Below are 16,361 nucleotides of genomic sequence, written 5' to 3'. Positions count from 1 at the left end.
AAGTATAGGTTTCTCTAGAAGCAATTTCCAAAAACAAAAAACTAGCCAGTCATTGCAGTTATCTGGAAAAAGTTGACTCCAGAGTCACTCATGTTCCTTCTTCCCTTATCTGTGTAAACAGATGGTCAGAAACTGAGGTCTCCGTGCCATATAAAGCATTGTGAAGTTCCACATTTGTATTTGCTGCACACACACGTGTTCCCAATGGGACATAGGCATTACCACTGGTCACATTAGGCTTGCTTCAAGTGAGTCTACCCACCATGTGATTCTATGTGGTGCCCATCTCCAGCAGGGCAGTACTGGCGTGAAATGGTGGTGTAGCTACAACAGTGCAGATAGCCCCCCTCCTACAATCCCACAGTACGTAAACAGCGTGTCTGGTTTACCTTCTGCACTCTGCTGCACAAACGTAAAGTTGGACAGCAGTCACTTATTTCTCCAAATAGACCTGCACATACCACCTGAGCTATTTTCACAGTGACCAACATAATCGTCTCCATCTGTGACCTAACAGATTGTAATGCCATCAGGTCAAGGAGGAGACCACCCTAGGAATTTGCTGTTAGCTGGTCTCAGGCCAATGTGCTAGGTATCCAGCAGAGAAGGGGAGGAGACCCAGAGGCAGCTGAACTTGGTCAACTAAATAGTCTGATGCATGACTGTGTGTCCAAGGAGCTGGCTGCAATGAACATCATCAGGAGCAGCAAACAGCACCTCAAGAAGATGAGACTAAGGGTCTGCTATAACCAGGCCTAGGACAGCAATAATCACTCCTGCTCCAAGTGGGAAATACGTTCATTTTATAATGACTTGAACCAAATCTGTGGGATTTGCTCCTACTAGATAGAATGGAAGCACTTTGTGGAATATCATGAAAGTTGCAGACGAGCTGGAAAAAAAAATCCTCCATGTAATTAAAGACTTTATCATAATGTAATATGCATATGGAGGCTGAATTAAGGTTGTGCAAGGGCCTTTTGGCATGTCCAGACTTCCAAGTGCTAGACTTTGCAACCTTAATAAAGTTCTTTTAACATAGTTTATTTTGTGTAATATATTAATATTTTACACTTGCTTGTACCTTTCATAAAACACCTCATTCTGGGGGTAGACCAGTGTTCACTAGTTTTACAGATGGTAACTAAAGTTAAATGAATTGCCAAATATTACCCAGTGACTCAGTGATGGAGCAGAAGGCCTCCTGTCACAATCCCATGCTCTAAACAAGCGGTTTTTAACCTCTTTTTATTTGCGGACCTCTTAAAAAATTTCAAATGGAAGTGTAGAAATCTTTGGAAATCTTACATAGTTTTGCGGACACCCAGGTATCCATGGACCACAGGTTGGAAACCACTGCTCTAAACTAAGCTCCCTTCCTTCCTAAAGCAGAATCCGTTTTAGTGCCTGGCTAAAACAAGTAGCTGTACAACTACATGATGGAAATGTTCACAAAATGGTTACATATGCCTAATAACTAGCAGCTTCAGTTTTCATTTGCAAGTTTCGGCTACAGGACTCATTCATTCAGAAGTATTTTTTGCATATGCAAAAACATTTTTTTCCATTTCTTCCATATTTATTACTTTGCATGAGATGGGGAGACTTCATAGGCTGTACTTTACAAGGTCACTACAATACAATTGCTTAAAAAAAGTATTTTTCTTGCCATTTGAATGCAAGACATCAATGAGTTGGAATACAAATAAGCCCTACAAAGTGGGTTGCTTGGGTCAAAACATACAATGATTGCGTCAGACCTCTTTGAAAAAGTTCTGAATTTATTTTTCCTCTTGCAGCTTTCTCCTCACCAACACTTTCAAACTATTTTTCCCCCTCAGGTTGTAATTATTGTAGGGAACAATATTGCATTGGCCACCAGGTGCACTTTGACCCAAGAGATTTTCATCTCTAGTGTCTGACTCTGCTGCACATAGGGCAAAAAAATGTAATAAACTGAACACGCTCTGGGCTGCCTTTAATTAAATCGCACAATTTTGTTGCTGACAAAGTTGGAGTTCAGCCCAATGGAAGCGTAGTCCAATGTTGTTTTTCTCCACTGGAAAACACAGTCAGGCAGTGACTTCTCGTGGAGGCGAAATCATTAGTTTGAGAGGGACCAATCTGGTATAAATCCTTTTCCTCTTCAAATTAATCAGCCTTACACATTGCCCAATGTTAAGGGTCAAAACCAGTGACCTAGATTAACTGTTTTGCATTGTTTTTGTAAACTACACATTTCTCCATCACTCAGAATATTTTAGCTGGTACAGTCGTGTAGAGGTTACCTGGAAATCCTGGACGCTCCATCATCTCAGGCATTGGCACCTTGACAGCAGGATTGTCTGGCTATGTAGACTCCTTCCTCAGGCCCTACGCTACCAGCACTCCTAGCTATCTTCGAGACATGACTGATTCCTGAGGAAACTACAATCCATCGGTGATCTTCCTGAAAACACCATCCTGGCCACTATGGATGTAGAAGCCCCCTACACCAACATTCCACACAAAGATGGACTACACGCTGTCAGGAACAGTATCCCCGATATGTCACGGCAAACCTGCTGGCTAAACTTTGTGACTTTGTCCTCACCCATAACTATTTCACCTTCAAATCAGTGGCACTGCTATGGGTATCCACATGGCCCCACAGTATGCCAACATTTTTATGGCTGACTTAGAACAACGCTTCCTCAGCTCTCGTCCCCTACTCTACTTGCGCTACATTGATGACATCTTCGTCATCTGGACCCATGGAATTCCACCATCAACCTCAGCCTGGACCAGTCCACACAAGAGATCCACTTCCTGGACGCTACAGTGCTAATAAGCAATGGTCACATAAACACCACCCTATACCGGAAACCTACTGACCCCTATACTTATCTACATGCCTCCAGCTTTCATCCAGACCACACCACACGATCCATTGTCTACAGCCAAGCTCTACGATACAACTGCATTTGCTCCAACCTGTTAGACAAACGCCTACGAGATCTCTATCAAGCGTTCTTACAACTACAATACCCACCTGCTGAAGTGAAGAAACAGATTGACAGAGCCAGAAGAGTACCCACAAGTTACCTACCACAGAACAGGCCCAACAAAGAAAACAACAGAACGCTACTAGCCGTCACCTTCAGCCCCCAACTAAAACCTCTTCAGCGCATCATCAAGGATTTAGGGGGGGAGGGATAGCTCAGTGGTTTGAGCATTGGCCTGCTAAACCTAGGGTTGTGAGTTCAATCCTTGAGGGGGCCATTTAGGGAACTGGGGCAAAAATTGGGGATTGGTCCTGCTTTCAGGAGGGGGTTGGACTAGATGACCTCCTGAGGTCCCTTCCAATCCTGATATTCTAGGATTCTATCTACAACCTATCCTGAAGGACGACCCATCACTCTCACATATCTTGGGAGATGCTTACAGACAGCCTCACAACCGGAAGCAAATACTCACCAGCAACCACACAACAAAAACACCAACCCAGGAACTTGTCCTTGCAACAAAGCCCGTTGCCAACTGTGTCCACATATCTATTCAGGGGACACCATCATAGGGCCTAATCACATCAGCCACACTATCCAAGGCTCGTTCACCTGCACATCTACCAATGTGAATATGCCGTCATGTGCCAGCAATGCCCCTCTGCCATGTACATTGGCCAAACTAGACAGTCTCTACACAAAAGAATAAATGGACACAAATCAGACTTCAAGAATTATAACATCCAAAAACCAGTTGGAGAACACTTCAATCTCTTTGGTCACTCGATTACAGACCTAAAAGTTGCAATTCTTCAACAAAAAAACTTCAAAAACTGGGAGTGGATGTGTCATTACACAAAGTAAAACTATTTCCCCATGTTTATTCCCCCACCCCACCCCACCCCACCCCCACTGTTCCTCAGATGTTCTTGTCAACTGCTGGAAATGACCCACCTTGATTATCACTACAAAAGTGTTTTTTTTCTTTCTCTTTTTTTCTCTCCTGCTGGTAATAGCTCACCTTACCTGGTCACTCTTGTTACAGTGTGTATGGTAACACCCATTGTTTCATGTTCTCTGTGTATATAAAATCTCCCTACTGTATTTTCTACTGGCATGCATCCGATGAAGTGAGCTGTAGCTCACAAAAGCTTATGCTCAAATAAATTTGTTAGTCTCTAAGGTGCAACAAGTACTCCTTTTCTTTTAGCCTACATTCAGACTCCTTTCTTGAACATGAGCCTTTCAGGCCCCAGTTCTGCAGTTCCAAATATAGGATAGACCGTGCTGGCTTTAGCAACTCCCTACACCTCCTGGAACCCCAATACAATAGAAATTTGATAGCCCCTAGAATAGAGCTGTAGCTCACGAAAGCTCATGCTCAAATAAACTGGTTAGTCTCTAAGGTGCCACAAGTACTCCTTTTCTTTTTGCGAATACAGACTAACACGGCTGTTACTCTGAAACCTAGAATAAAGGCATTATTGACATAGGACTCCCTGATGACATGCTTCTTGGGTGACTTGCTCCTGAGGTAACCCCAGCTATCTCTAGGTAATTCCAATGCCCCCATTGTTATATCGTATCTACTGTCAGATAAGGGGATTCCCAGTCAGAACATATCCATATTCCCAACTAATCTGTCGTTGTTCCTGTCTGAGAGAGTTTTAAATTCTTTGGGTGAAATCCTGGCTCCATTATGGTTAATGGCAAAACCTCCATTTGGCTTCAGTGGAGCCAGGATTTCTACCTTTATGTCAACTCCTCACCTCCAGTGCAGCACATGCTCAGCTCGGGTTTCATGCTGCGCTCTGCTCTAAGCCTCTTGGCTCCTCTCGTCTCTCCTGACGAATATATGATAGATGCACAAAAAATGTGGATTCTGCTGTTTGAGGGTGGCTTTTTTGTGTGTGTGGTTTCCTGTGGAGTCTGAGCTTGGGTTTTGCTTTAATGTCTCTTTTTTTCCGTTGTGAAACTCATATGTGCTGAAGCCCCAGCCTTGCAGGAAACCATCTTCAGCCAACTCTTAGCAGCACAGCGGTGACCTGCATCCCCCACCCCAAAAGAGCCTGAAAGATCATATAAGTGTAATTCTTAGAACTGTGACTTTTGAGGAATGTACATACTGAATATTAACCCCCTAGTATTTCCAGTGTGTCTGTGCAGCTCAGGCCAGCAATTCATTTGCTCTTGTACGGTGGTGCCCTTAAAAAAGAAAAAGGGGGAAAAAATTGTTTGGGCAATACTCCTACCCCTACCGCCCTTCATCTTGAAATCGATAGGACTACTTGTGCTTAAAGTTACATGCATGTTTTAAGTAAATTGGTAAGATGAATGGTTGTATGTAGGTATTTTGTTTTTACAGGACTATACATTTCGGAGACTAGTTGGGACCATTTTGAGGCTGCCGTTAATTTCAAGAACGGAATATTATAAAACAACCAAATTGGTCTCGCCATGTCTTTCAGGAATTCCAAAGAAATTAATCTCAGGCAGGACTGTCTACTCTGAGCTTTATATTAAAACACCACTACCACAATCCAGTTAAGCAAACCTACAGACCCAGGTTATTTTTCAATGTCTCCTTAGAGAATTAAGCCTAACACCAGCAAGAAAACTAACAAATTAAAGATAATCATATTTGTCTTACACTGTAGGCCCTTATTTTTCCCCAGGATTGTATACGTTGATAACTCCATTAGAACATGAACACGTTTATCCAAAATATAGATTCATTAAAAATATAACACCAAATTGCATATTTCCAAACATATCAACTAAAAATAATTCACTCATAAGATTAATGATCTTCCATCATATCCTTATGTAGGAATATGCAAAGTATCCTATTTTCTATTCAATTCCACTTTGTCACCAACACGTGGTTCTACCCCCCAGCTATGCCCAGTGGTCAGCTCTATTTTGTCCACCAATAGATAATGCTGTCAATTTCTGTAGTCTTTATGGTTGCATATTATCCCCAAGAAAAGATTCTCTGCCTTGAGTAGTAAAATAACGAACACAGCAGGTACTCCAAAAAGCCAAATTCTAACAAAGCAAATTGAATTTCTTTTCGGTAACGGTTAACATAATACTCGTGTTTGTACAGTGCTTCTCTGGTTTAAAATTTCTAACTAATCCTCACAGCACCACTCTGAGAAGAGTAATGGTAGTCGGAGCATGGGATTAGGAGCTCGGGAGTTTGGAGTTCTAATCCTGACTCTGCTCCTACTACAGTATTGTCCCCATTTAATTGTATGGAAAATGAATTAATATTTAGCTTGTGACCTTGTCCATATTCACTGATACAGCGTCAGGGTTAGAACGCAGGACATTTGATTCCCAGTCCCAGCCAAGTCCACTAGAATTGACCATCTTTCTGAAGCTTTGTTCTCTCTCACCCAGGTATAGGAACACAGAAATGATCCCAGTCCAATACAACAATAATCTATATAATTCTACTGTTGACCAAAATACTGATCAAAACTCTGTATATTGTGACAATATGAGAAACATGGCACAACACCAACACAAGAGTCATCTCCTTTGCTGTCTGGATCAGCTTCCACGTATCTCTTTGCCTCATGGTCTCTTCAGGCCAAGCTCTGCTGTTTCATTATATGGGTATAAATCTAGTGTCTCTGATGCGCAGTTCTCCAGACTTGCACTGTTATGGAGGACCAAATTCAGCCCTTAATCTCTTTTCAGATCACACCAGAAATATTCTTTTCTCCTTTTCTGCATTTTATCTCCTCCTCCTATTTAATTCCATTGACTAGATTTAACTCTAAGGCTTTGAGGGAATATATTGACTTTATAATTATTTGATTGACTTAAATGGTCATAGGATCAGGCCTATAGTTTCTATGAAAGCTTCTGTGTAAATTGAAGTTGTGTTGTAGTGGAGTCTTAAATTAATGGTCTTTTGTTTTCACTCCAATTGTTTTTCTGTGCCTTTGTTCACATTCTCTCTGAAATGGGACTTTTCCCAGTCTATGTACTGGGACAGAAGAGATCAGGGAGTTTCTTGCCCCTTAACTCTTGAATTTTTCTTTGTATTTCGCAATCTCTCTGCACTGTAGCAGTTGCCGTGGGGCACCTCACTTCTTGTCTGAAGGTACCTTTGCCTAGCTACTGCCTTGCTAGCCCCCCTCCCCGTTCCCCCTGCCCCAAACAAGGCAAAGGAGCTAGAAAATGAGTGGGATATTTACTGTCAGCAGCCCAAGTGACGGGGCCTGACGCTGAGTGAGGACATAAAGACAGAACCAGAAATCAGAAAAGCTCAACACCCCCACAAAATAGATGCTATTAATTAATGGGCCAGATTCTACTCTTTGTTTCACTGGTGTAAATCTGGAGTTACTGTTTTAAACTGGGGGTTGGGGCACAGGGGAAGAGGGAAGCAGGTACTTAGAGGAAACATGGGGCAGCATGGGGTGGAAGGCTTGTTTAGAAAAGGGGGGTGGTGGTAAGGTAAACTTGGACGTTTGTTACAGGATCTTGGAGCAGTGTCCCCCCAATCCCCATTATTCCTTCCTCTTTCCGCCCTGTCCCATTTCAGCTTCTGTCCTACATGTTGTCGGTTTTCAGCCTCTGACCCCTTCATCTCTCTTGCTGCTGGGCACTTGGGCTGTCACTACTCCCATCATGCCTTTAGATCCAGCACGGAGAGCAGTGAGAGAGGCAGGTTGGCTGCCTGCAATTCCTTTGCCATAGCATCCCCCAGGAAGAGAAACTGGAGGAAGAATCCCTGCAAGATGCATGACATACTAGCAGAGCTGTGTGGAGGTGTGGCAGGGCTATTAGACAACATGAGCAAGAGACAAAATTCCTGACACTTGGTAGCTCGGACCACTGGTACAGACTGCTGTAGCTGGTAGGGGAAGAGGAAAGTCCTGAAAGAATCTGTCAAAACTGGCCACAGATTGTTGGCTGTCTGGTCACCAGGGCCAGCTCTACAGTTTTTGCTGCCCAAGCAGTGAAAAAAACTGCCTCTGTGGACAGCAAAAGGAAGCAGCTGCCACCGCGGCCGGAGGAACTGCCTCCCCTTTCTAACTCCTGCCCCAAGCACCTGCTTAGAACTCTGGTGCCTGGAGCCGGTCCTGCTGGTCACACAGTAAACTAGAAACAATTTACCTATAACAGTTGAAGTAATAAGTCACCAAAGTGGCTGCATTGTGCCGTGAGAGATTATTACATACTGTACAAGTTACAAAAATTACAGTAGCTACAACAGATGAGTTAAGGATGGACTTTCCACACTGACTGTGAATTGCCTTGGTTGTCCAGGCTTATGTCAGTCCCTTGGTGTTATTTCAACCTATTTTTTGTATCTATATTAAAGGAAAAAAGCCTAGTGGCTATCTGGCCGTAATCTGCTATGACATCAGTGGTTTTATCTACGGAATGATTTTGGTCAGTAACATTTCCTCATTTCTATCCAGAAAATGTGAAAAATCATCTTCTGTTTTTGACAGTCCAGCCAAAGGAGGTCAACACGTGATTATTATTATAGAATTAATGAATAAAATTAATTCTAATTTAAATTAATTCTAAATATTATTGATAGTCGGATGTCAATGCTAGGGAGCATATTTGATTTAATAATCCACCCTGGAGGCATTTGCAGGTCTGGACCTGATTCCGTAAAGTTCTGAGGACTTCCTGAAAAGTTCTAAGCATCCTCAGCCCCCTACTGATGTTGACATTACTTCTGCGGCTCTGAGCACTACATAAACACAAGGGAATAGAATTGTGGTGTTAAAGTGCATCTTGAGGATATTGACACCTGAAATTATTTGCTCAAGGATAACAGGAGAGGCAGTTTAGATTTGTGGTTAGACCACAGATCCCCAGTCTGCCTCTGATGCACTGGGTGAATTTCACCAAGTCACTATGGCTTAGATTTTTAATGATATTTAGATGTTGCTGTGCTCAGCTTTGTATTGCCTAACAAATTTAGGAGTCCAAGTTTCATTTTCAGAAGGGATTTAGGCACTTGGAAGCTAAAATCCTATTGATAGTTGATGGATTTAGATACCTAGGTGCCTAAATCATTTTCAGAAATGAGATTTAGGCTCCTAAATCAGTTAAGTGTTGCAAAGCTGAGCATAGCAGCACTTAAATATCTATGAAAATCTGGGCCAAAACCTCTGTGCCTCAGTTTTCTCATCTTTAGTGGTTAGAGAAATGGGTAAATTTCATCAAATACTTGGAGACCCTTGGATGAATATCATGATACAAAAGTTAGTTTTATATTACAGTTTCCTAGATCACTTAAGACAAAATTAACTTCTTTGCAGAGGGCAAATGCTATTGAAGTCCCATTCAAGACCTACTTTGAAGGTGTACATGGTGCATGGGCATTGTGCTGACCCTCTGCATGGGGTGAATTTCACCCTAATACTCTTGTTGAATTTCTGTGCTCCGAGTGAACCACAGAGAGGTCTGCAAACCTCTGGATCAAGTCATCATTAAACTGAACATAAAACAGTGAGGGTTTTTCCGGGGGGGTTTCCTACTGCAGAAAAGTTTGTGACCTGAAAGGTTTAAATATTTGTTGCACTATGAATGGCTAAGTGCCATTCACCCCCTGAGAGACATAGTTAAGCCAACTTAATTTTCTAGTATAGACCAGGCTTTAGTGCTGTAGTGAGGAACAGCAAAGCTCTCCTCTTAGTTTTTGTCACAAATAAGTCTAATAATAATAAAAAAAACCCACAATATTTACTGTGACTGGGATCCCAGGGAGCCATGCTGAGGTTACTCAGGGTGAACTGCAAAGAATGGGGTAGACAACCCCCAAAGTTGGTGGATAGTCCAATACTTAGATTCACCAAGCCAGCACAAAACAGCTTCTATAATACCTTACGGGTTGCCCAGAAGCCAACAACACAGTTTTCTTAAAGCAACCCGGCCTTAGGCCTCCACCCAGACACCCAAGTGAAATGTGATGAGGATTACTGAAAATCTTATTCATCATATAAAAAAGTTCTATCAATCCCAAAAGATCGGACACATTACCTCCCAGATTAATGAATATTTCAGATCTTACCCAAATATATGCTTACAGCCAATTCTTATTAACTAAACTAAAATTTATTTTTTAAAAGAGAGAGAGTATTGGTTAAAAGATCAATATTCATACAGACATGAGTACAGTTCTGAGATCAGATTCATAGTAGAGATGGTGAACTTTGTAGTTGCAAAGAGTTCTTTCAGAATTAGTCCATAGGTTATAGTCCAATGTCCATATTCAGGGTGATCCAGGTGGGACTGGAGATCTCAGCCTTACGACTTAGGCGTCCCCTGCATGAAACATCAAGCAGATCTGAGATAAAAAGGATCAGGACCAAAGGGGTTTTTTTTGCAGTTCCAAGCCTTCTCTTGACAGTTCAGAGTCCCTAGGTGAACAATTGGCAATCATGGAGACTTTGAAGTGGACCTATTTCCTAAGCATCACTGGTAATTAACTATAGACATTAACATAATAAGGCAATTGCCTGTTTTCCACCATTTGCAGGTGATTTGATATACATTTCAAAGAGGGATGAATACAGTAATATCACTGTGTTTACAGTTCATTTAAATGTTAAGATTTCCTTTTGATCTCTGAATTAACAGAATACAGCATAGACAGGGACTGTTTAATTACTTTGTTAACCTCTAACAATATATATGTAAACACACAAAAACACAAACATTATCTACCAATAAGAAAAGGAGTACTTGTGGCACCATAGAGACTAACCAATTTATTTGAGCATGAGCTTTCGTGAGCTACAGCTCACTTCATCGGATGCAACAGGTTAGTCTCTAAGGTGCCACAAGTACTCCTTTTCTTTTTGCGAATACAGACTAACACGGCTGTTACTCTGAAAATTATCTACCAATATGTCCCCAAAGGTTGAATCTGGGTCAATTAGCCTGCAAGCTGCTTAACCCTTTCTGGCCATGCGTCACGTTACTGGGCTAGGGCTACTTGCAAAACTTCTTTCCAAGTAGGCTTAGTTGAGACACGTATTGAACACCACCATACGGGAAAGTATTTCCTTTAGGATGGCCTTTTACTGTCATTAAGGAGCGTAACACTGAGCTTTCTGTTTAATGTCGTTAAGTCTTTGTAATGCACTGCATATGATGAAATCAGGGAATTTCAGAAAATCCTAGAAAGGAAGTGAATATATTGTCTTCCTGCATGGCATGTCCAGAGGGCAAAAGTACCCTGGCAAAATGGGGGGGAATTCAGGTTCAAGTCACTGTGGGAAAGCACTTTCTAGAGAACTGGGTTACGTAGTACCTGGATTTTCAAGAGTAAAAGTTTTTTGGCTGTGAAATTCTACAGAATAAGTTCCAACGTACACGTACTTTTTGGGTGTGTTTTGGTGAAGGTTAAATATGAAACATATGCCATGTTATATAGAGTGGTTAACCAAAGGGAATTTCACTTCGGCTCAGAGATGGGAAACCACAGTCAGTCTCTCTCTTCCTGCAGGTTAACCAGTGGGCATTCGAAAAAAAACCTCCAGTGTTCTAAAAATGTAAGCCCAGAGTTCCTTTATTCCATTCATGGGTTTTATAAAAGATCTGTCAGTGTGGGTGGCGTGGGCTGGCTCAGAAATACCAAGAATATTTTTAACTAACCTTTATCTTTTGCTAGAAACATCAGGATGTGTAATTGTCAGGCTGATTTCAAGAGCATCTACTATGGATGGCTTTAAGGTAAAGGACTTTTGACCCAAGGTATCTGCCCCAAATGCATTACTCCCCAATGTACATACATTGTGGGGTATAATATACCTTCCCTAAATATGCTTCCATTTTTAAAACAACAGGGCCAGGCTAGAGTTGTCAGCTGCCTGACCCAATGTTACTGAATGGAATTAATCCAACAATCAAGAAATCTCCTGCAGGACAGGCAGGCTGAAGGTGAACTGCAAAGGAAAAAAAATGGTTTTGTGACCTGTTTTGCTTGTTTATAATGTATGGAAGGCCTTGGGAGGATTTTAAAGGAAGAAGAGAGTCGTTAGTTTGTTGGCTTTTTACCTTAGAAATGTCAGGCCAAGACTCCCTGGAATTTGGGGTCATCCTTTTGGAGAGAGACTGGTGAGGAGTAAGTGGATTGGGAATTCTCTCTGCCCTTAATGTAAAGGTCAGGGTTTTGATTCCTTAACAAATAAAGCATTTTTTCCTAATAGTTATGTGAAATAGGTACCCTATATCCACAAAAACACACAAACGGAGATTGTTTCAATCTGAATAAACATAACATCCCCTCTCAGTTAATGGGATTTCACTTCTTTGGTAAAAAGAAAAGGAGTCCTTGTGGCACCTTAGAGACTAACAAATTTATTTGAGCATAAGCTTTCGTGAGCTACAGCTCACTTCATCGGATGCATTCAGTGGAAAATACAGTGGGGAGATTTATATACACACAGAACATGAAACAATGGGTGTTACCATACACAATGTAACGAGAGTGATCACTTAAGGTGAGCTATTACCAGCAGGAGGGGGGGGGGGGAGCTTTTGTAGTGATAATCAAGGTGGGCCATTTCCAGCAGTTGACAAGAACGTCTGAGGAACAGTGGGGGGTCGAGGGGGGGAATAAACATGGGGAAATAGTTTTACTTTGTGTAATGACCCATCCACTCCCAGTCTCTATTCAAGCCTAAGTTAATTGTATCCAGTTCGCAAATTAATTCCAATTCAGCAGTCTCTCGTTGAAATCTGTTTTTGAAGTTTTTTTGTTGAAGAATTGCAACTTTTAGGTCTGTAATCGAGTGACCAGAGAGATTGAAGTGTTCTCTGACTGGTTTTTGAATGTTATAATTCTTGACATCTGATTTGTGTCCATTTATTCTTTTACGTAGAGACTGTCCAGTCTGACCAATGTACATGGCAGAGGGGCATTGCTGGCACATGATGGCATATGTCACATTGGTAGATGTGCAGGTGAACGAGCCTCTGATCGTATGGCTGATGTGATTAGGCCCTATGATGGTGTCCCCTGAACAGATATGTGGACACAGTTGGCATTGGGCTTTGTTGCAAGGATAGGTTCCTGGGTTAGTGGTTCTGGTGTGTGGTTGCTGGTGAGTATTTGCTTCAGGTTGGGGGGCTGTCTGTAAGCAAGGACTGGCCTGTCTCCTAAGATCTGTGAGAGTGATGGGTCATTCATCAGGATAGGTTGTAGATCCTTGATGATGCGTTGGAGGGGTTTTAGTTGGGGGCTGAAGGTGATGGCTAGTGGCATTCTGTTATTTTCTTTGTTGGGCCTGTCCTGTAGTAGGTATAACAGATGTTTGGTATCACAGATGTCATAAACCTACCTGTACTCACCCACAAAGACCAGAATTTCTAATGTATGAAAACAAGCAGAAAAAGAAATTGATTTCAGGCCTTATTTATACAGCTTGAAGAAGCAAAAGATGGTGTCAACCCATTTTTTGTTCTGGGTAAACTACTTTTAAATGGCTCTGGCGATAATATTTTCTGAATGACCCATAAAAAATGCTCCTTCCAAAAATGCCAATTCAAGTCTTTGTGGAAGAAAACACTGGCAATGAGTAGCTGAAAGGGTATGGATTAATTTTTAAAGGTCTTGGCATGTTATTTAAGAAAGATAGTCAGATGGTTTTTAGGGTTATTAGATGCAATATGAGAAGTAATTGGTCCTTTCCCCCTATGACTTAATTATTTAAAAAGAGGAAAGGAAAATAAAGTTTAAAAGTCTCCACTGGAAATATTGAGTTCTTTTTTAAAACTAAAGGGAAACTCCAAAGTAATCGTACACGAGATTCTGGCCACTAGAGTCCACCTAATTACAAAAACCAAATCACTAAAATAAATAAATAAGCTGTCTTAAATCTAAGAGGAGGAACTAACAAGTAAACAGGAAGCTGAAATTTTGACCGTTTAATGCTGTGCAGGACTTTAAAGAATCAAAGTTTTTCATAATACTCCCAAAATGCAGGTCAAGAGGTAGACTGGAATATTGGGTGAAATGCTGGCCCTGTTGAAGTTTATGGGAGTTTTGCCATTGCCTTTTAGTGGGGCCCAGGTTTCACCTACAGTAATTCTTTTCTTTTTTTCCCCCTCCCAAGAAAATAGAACATAGATAACTGTATAGAATGTGTTTACATTAGCAGTTTCAGTGATATGCATTGATGTATTTATATCGTGGCCCCAATCCTGCAACATTTTTGCATGTGCCTAATTTAAGCATGAAGTCTATTGGGCTAACATGCAGAAATGTTTGGAAGACAGGCATATAAATGTGTATATAAATAAAATTAAACATTCAGAAAAGCCTGGGGAATCAAAATTGAGGGAATTACTATGTTTGGAATTTGTAAATCAACTTTTAAACTAACCAGTTATTTAAAATTTTACAACAGCTTTGAAACTCACTGATTTCCAGTGTTTTCTACTGGGAAACCTAATCAATCCACTCTTCGCTCTCATCATCAAATGAGGTCTCTTCTGCGAACAATTAGCCCCTGAGATCCAGCAGGCTGACGTCACTGTATGAAAATGCTGAACTAAAACCAGGCATGTCTAAAGACTGGTGTCAGAGCTTTGTCTGAGTAAGGGCTACATAATTTGATTTCATTTATTAAAGACTTCTGTCTGCCACACTTGCACTCCCACAGTGGGTCCGTTTGTGGAGTAATGGGTTATTCAAGACCTGCAATGGTGTTTGAAACAGTAGAAACAATTACTTGTCTGATGTAAGATTAGAACTACTTAGTGCTGGTTCTATCACTCCTGTTCCACTCTGTTCTTTCCTTTTGTGGTGTATTTTATTTTGTCCACTTTTTCCTTTGTGATGTTATTCTTTGTTTTTGTCAGGTTTTTTTACACTTACTGTCCCTTGCCATTTTTTACTTTTCTCTTCTTTCTCTGCCTCCCTTTCCCCTCTTTGCTCCCCGCTGCCCCTTTTCTTTCCTATGCAGGCCCCTTCTTCTGCCTCTCTGATGTGTCTTTCTTCATATTTCCCCTTCATTCATCCACTGTACACAAACCACAGATCTGAAGCTGCCTTTGTAGCAACTCTAACTGAATTCTAAGTAATCTGTGAGCTTTGAAGCTGACCTTGGCTTCATTGCTGCTGAACAGACAGCATTGCATAATGAGTGCAAAGGAACTGGTATGTTCTGCCACATACTGACCTATTTTTACTAACCAAGTGGGTGTCAGAATAGCATGACTGCACAACTAAACTATGTGGCAGTATTCTGCAGTTTGCATTCACCACCCCAGTCTGTCCCACTCTGACATAACAGTGTGCTGACAGCATGAGTGCCCCCTTATACTATTCATGTTTTATTTAGTTTTCAGCCCCTAGTGAGTTTCAAAGTAATGACCCCAACCAATATACTGTGGTGTTTAAGAGCTGCTTTGGAGCTGAACTCCCACACTGACAAGGCCTTCAAAATCTAGAAGTGGTGCTTGGGGCCTGGACCACAGGGTAAAGAACCCAAACGCTCTGGACTTGAAAAGCTGGCCTGGTGATGTTACTTTTCCCTGCTGTTCCAGGTTGGCTAGAGCTGTATAAATAGGGCCCTACCTAATTCATGGCCATGAAAAACGCATCACGGACCATGAAATCTGGTGTTTTGTGTGGTTTTACCCTATACTATACCAATTTTACGGGGAAGGAGACCGGAGTTTCTCAAATTGGGGGTCCTGACCCAAAAGGAACTTGCAGGGGGGTCCCAAGGTTATTTTAGGGGATTGTGGTATTGCCATCCTTAGTTCTGCGCTGCAGAGGTACACTTAAATCTAACCCAGGGGAGAGGATTTCCAGCCTTCTGGAGACAATCACTTTGTTCTCCTTTGCCATTGAACTTTGCTGCTGAACTGAGAAACCAATGAAAGCTTGAGGCGGCTCTGTCCCTGTTAAGTGTTTTGTAGAGGTTGCAAAGCCAGTGAAATCTCTTGTTCTATGTCTTTTTTTTCTTTCATGTAATTAAGAATTTTAACTTGGCTTGCTCACGTAAGAAAACGGATGTGGAAAAATAGAGGACTTGGGCAAGTCACTTACTTTCTGCCTCTGTTTTCCACAGGGAGAGACTACTTTCCTCTTACCCATGTGATGGATTAATTACTCAATTGTAAAGGGCTTTGAAAGTTAAAAATGCTTAAAAGGTAAGTAGAAGTGTTGTGTCCTCTAAAATGTATCATCCAGGCCCCACACATCATTTAGGTGTGAGCTGCTTTATCCCCACTGCTCTTAAATGTCCGCCTATTGACTACAGACAAGTTGGAACTTTTGGCTCCAGAATATAGTGAACTTCCTGATTCACAGTTTTGGCACCTTTTTCTTGTCTCTTTCATGAATTAGTAGAGAACCCATGATGACGAGCTAAATTT

At 41.5% G+C, this 16,361-nt stretch overlaps 1 protein-coding gene across 2 annotated transcripts in view; it reads left to right on the top strand.

Moving 5' to 3' along the window:
- The window catches only part of LOC144264289 (uncharacterized), a 43,216-nt gene that overhangs the window by 18,330 nt on the left and 8,525 nt on the right, over nt 1-16,361 (top strand). For both annotated transcript variants that reach the window (XM_077815923.1, XM_077815922.1), the window contains 2 exons: nt 14,384-14,572; nt 16,055-16,136. In XM_077815923.1, coding sequence (XP_077672049.1) covers nt 16,126-16,136 — 11 coding nt within the window. In that variant the 5' untranslated portion in view covers nt 14,384-14,572; nt 16,055-16,125. The remainder of the gene's footprint in view (nt 1-14,383; nt 14,573-16,054; nt 16,137-16,361) is intronic.

This window comes from Eretmochelys imbricata, chromosome 4, assembly GCF_965152235.1.
Source record: "Eretmochelys imbricata isolate rEreImb1 chromosome 4, rEreImb1.hap1, whole genome shotgun sequence".
Classification (NCBI taxonomy): Eukaryota; Metazoa; Chordata; order Testudines; family Cheloniidae; genus Eretmochelys; species Eretmochelys imbricata.
The sequence above is the reverse complement of the archived record's forward strand: the minus strand, read 5'-3'. Positions and strand labels throughout refer to the sequence as shown.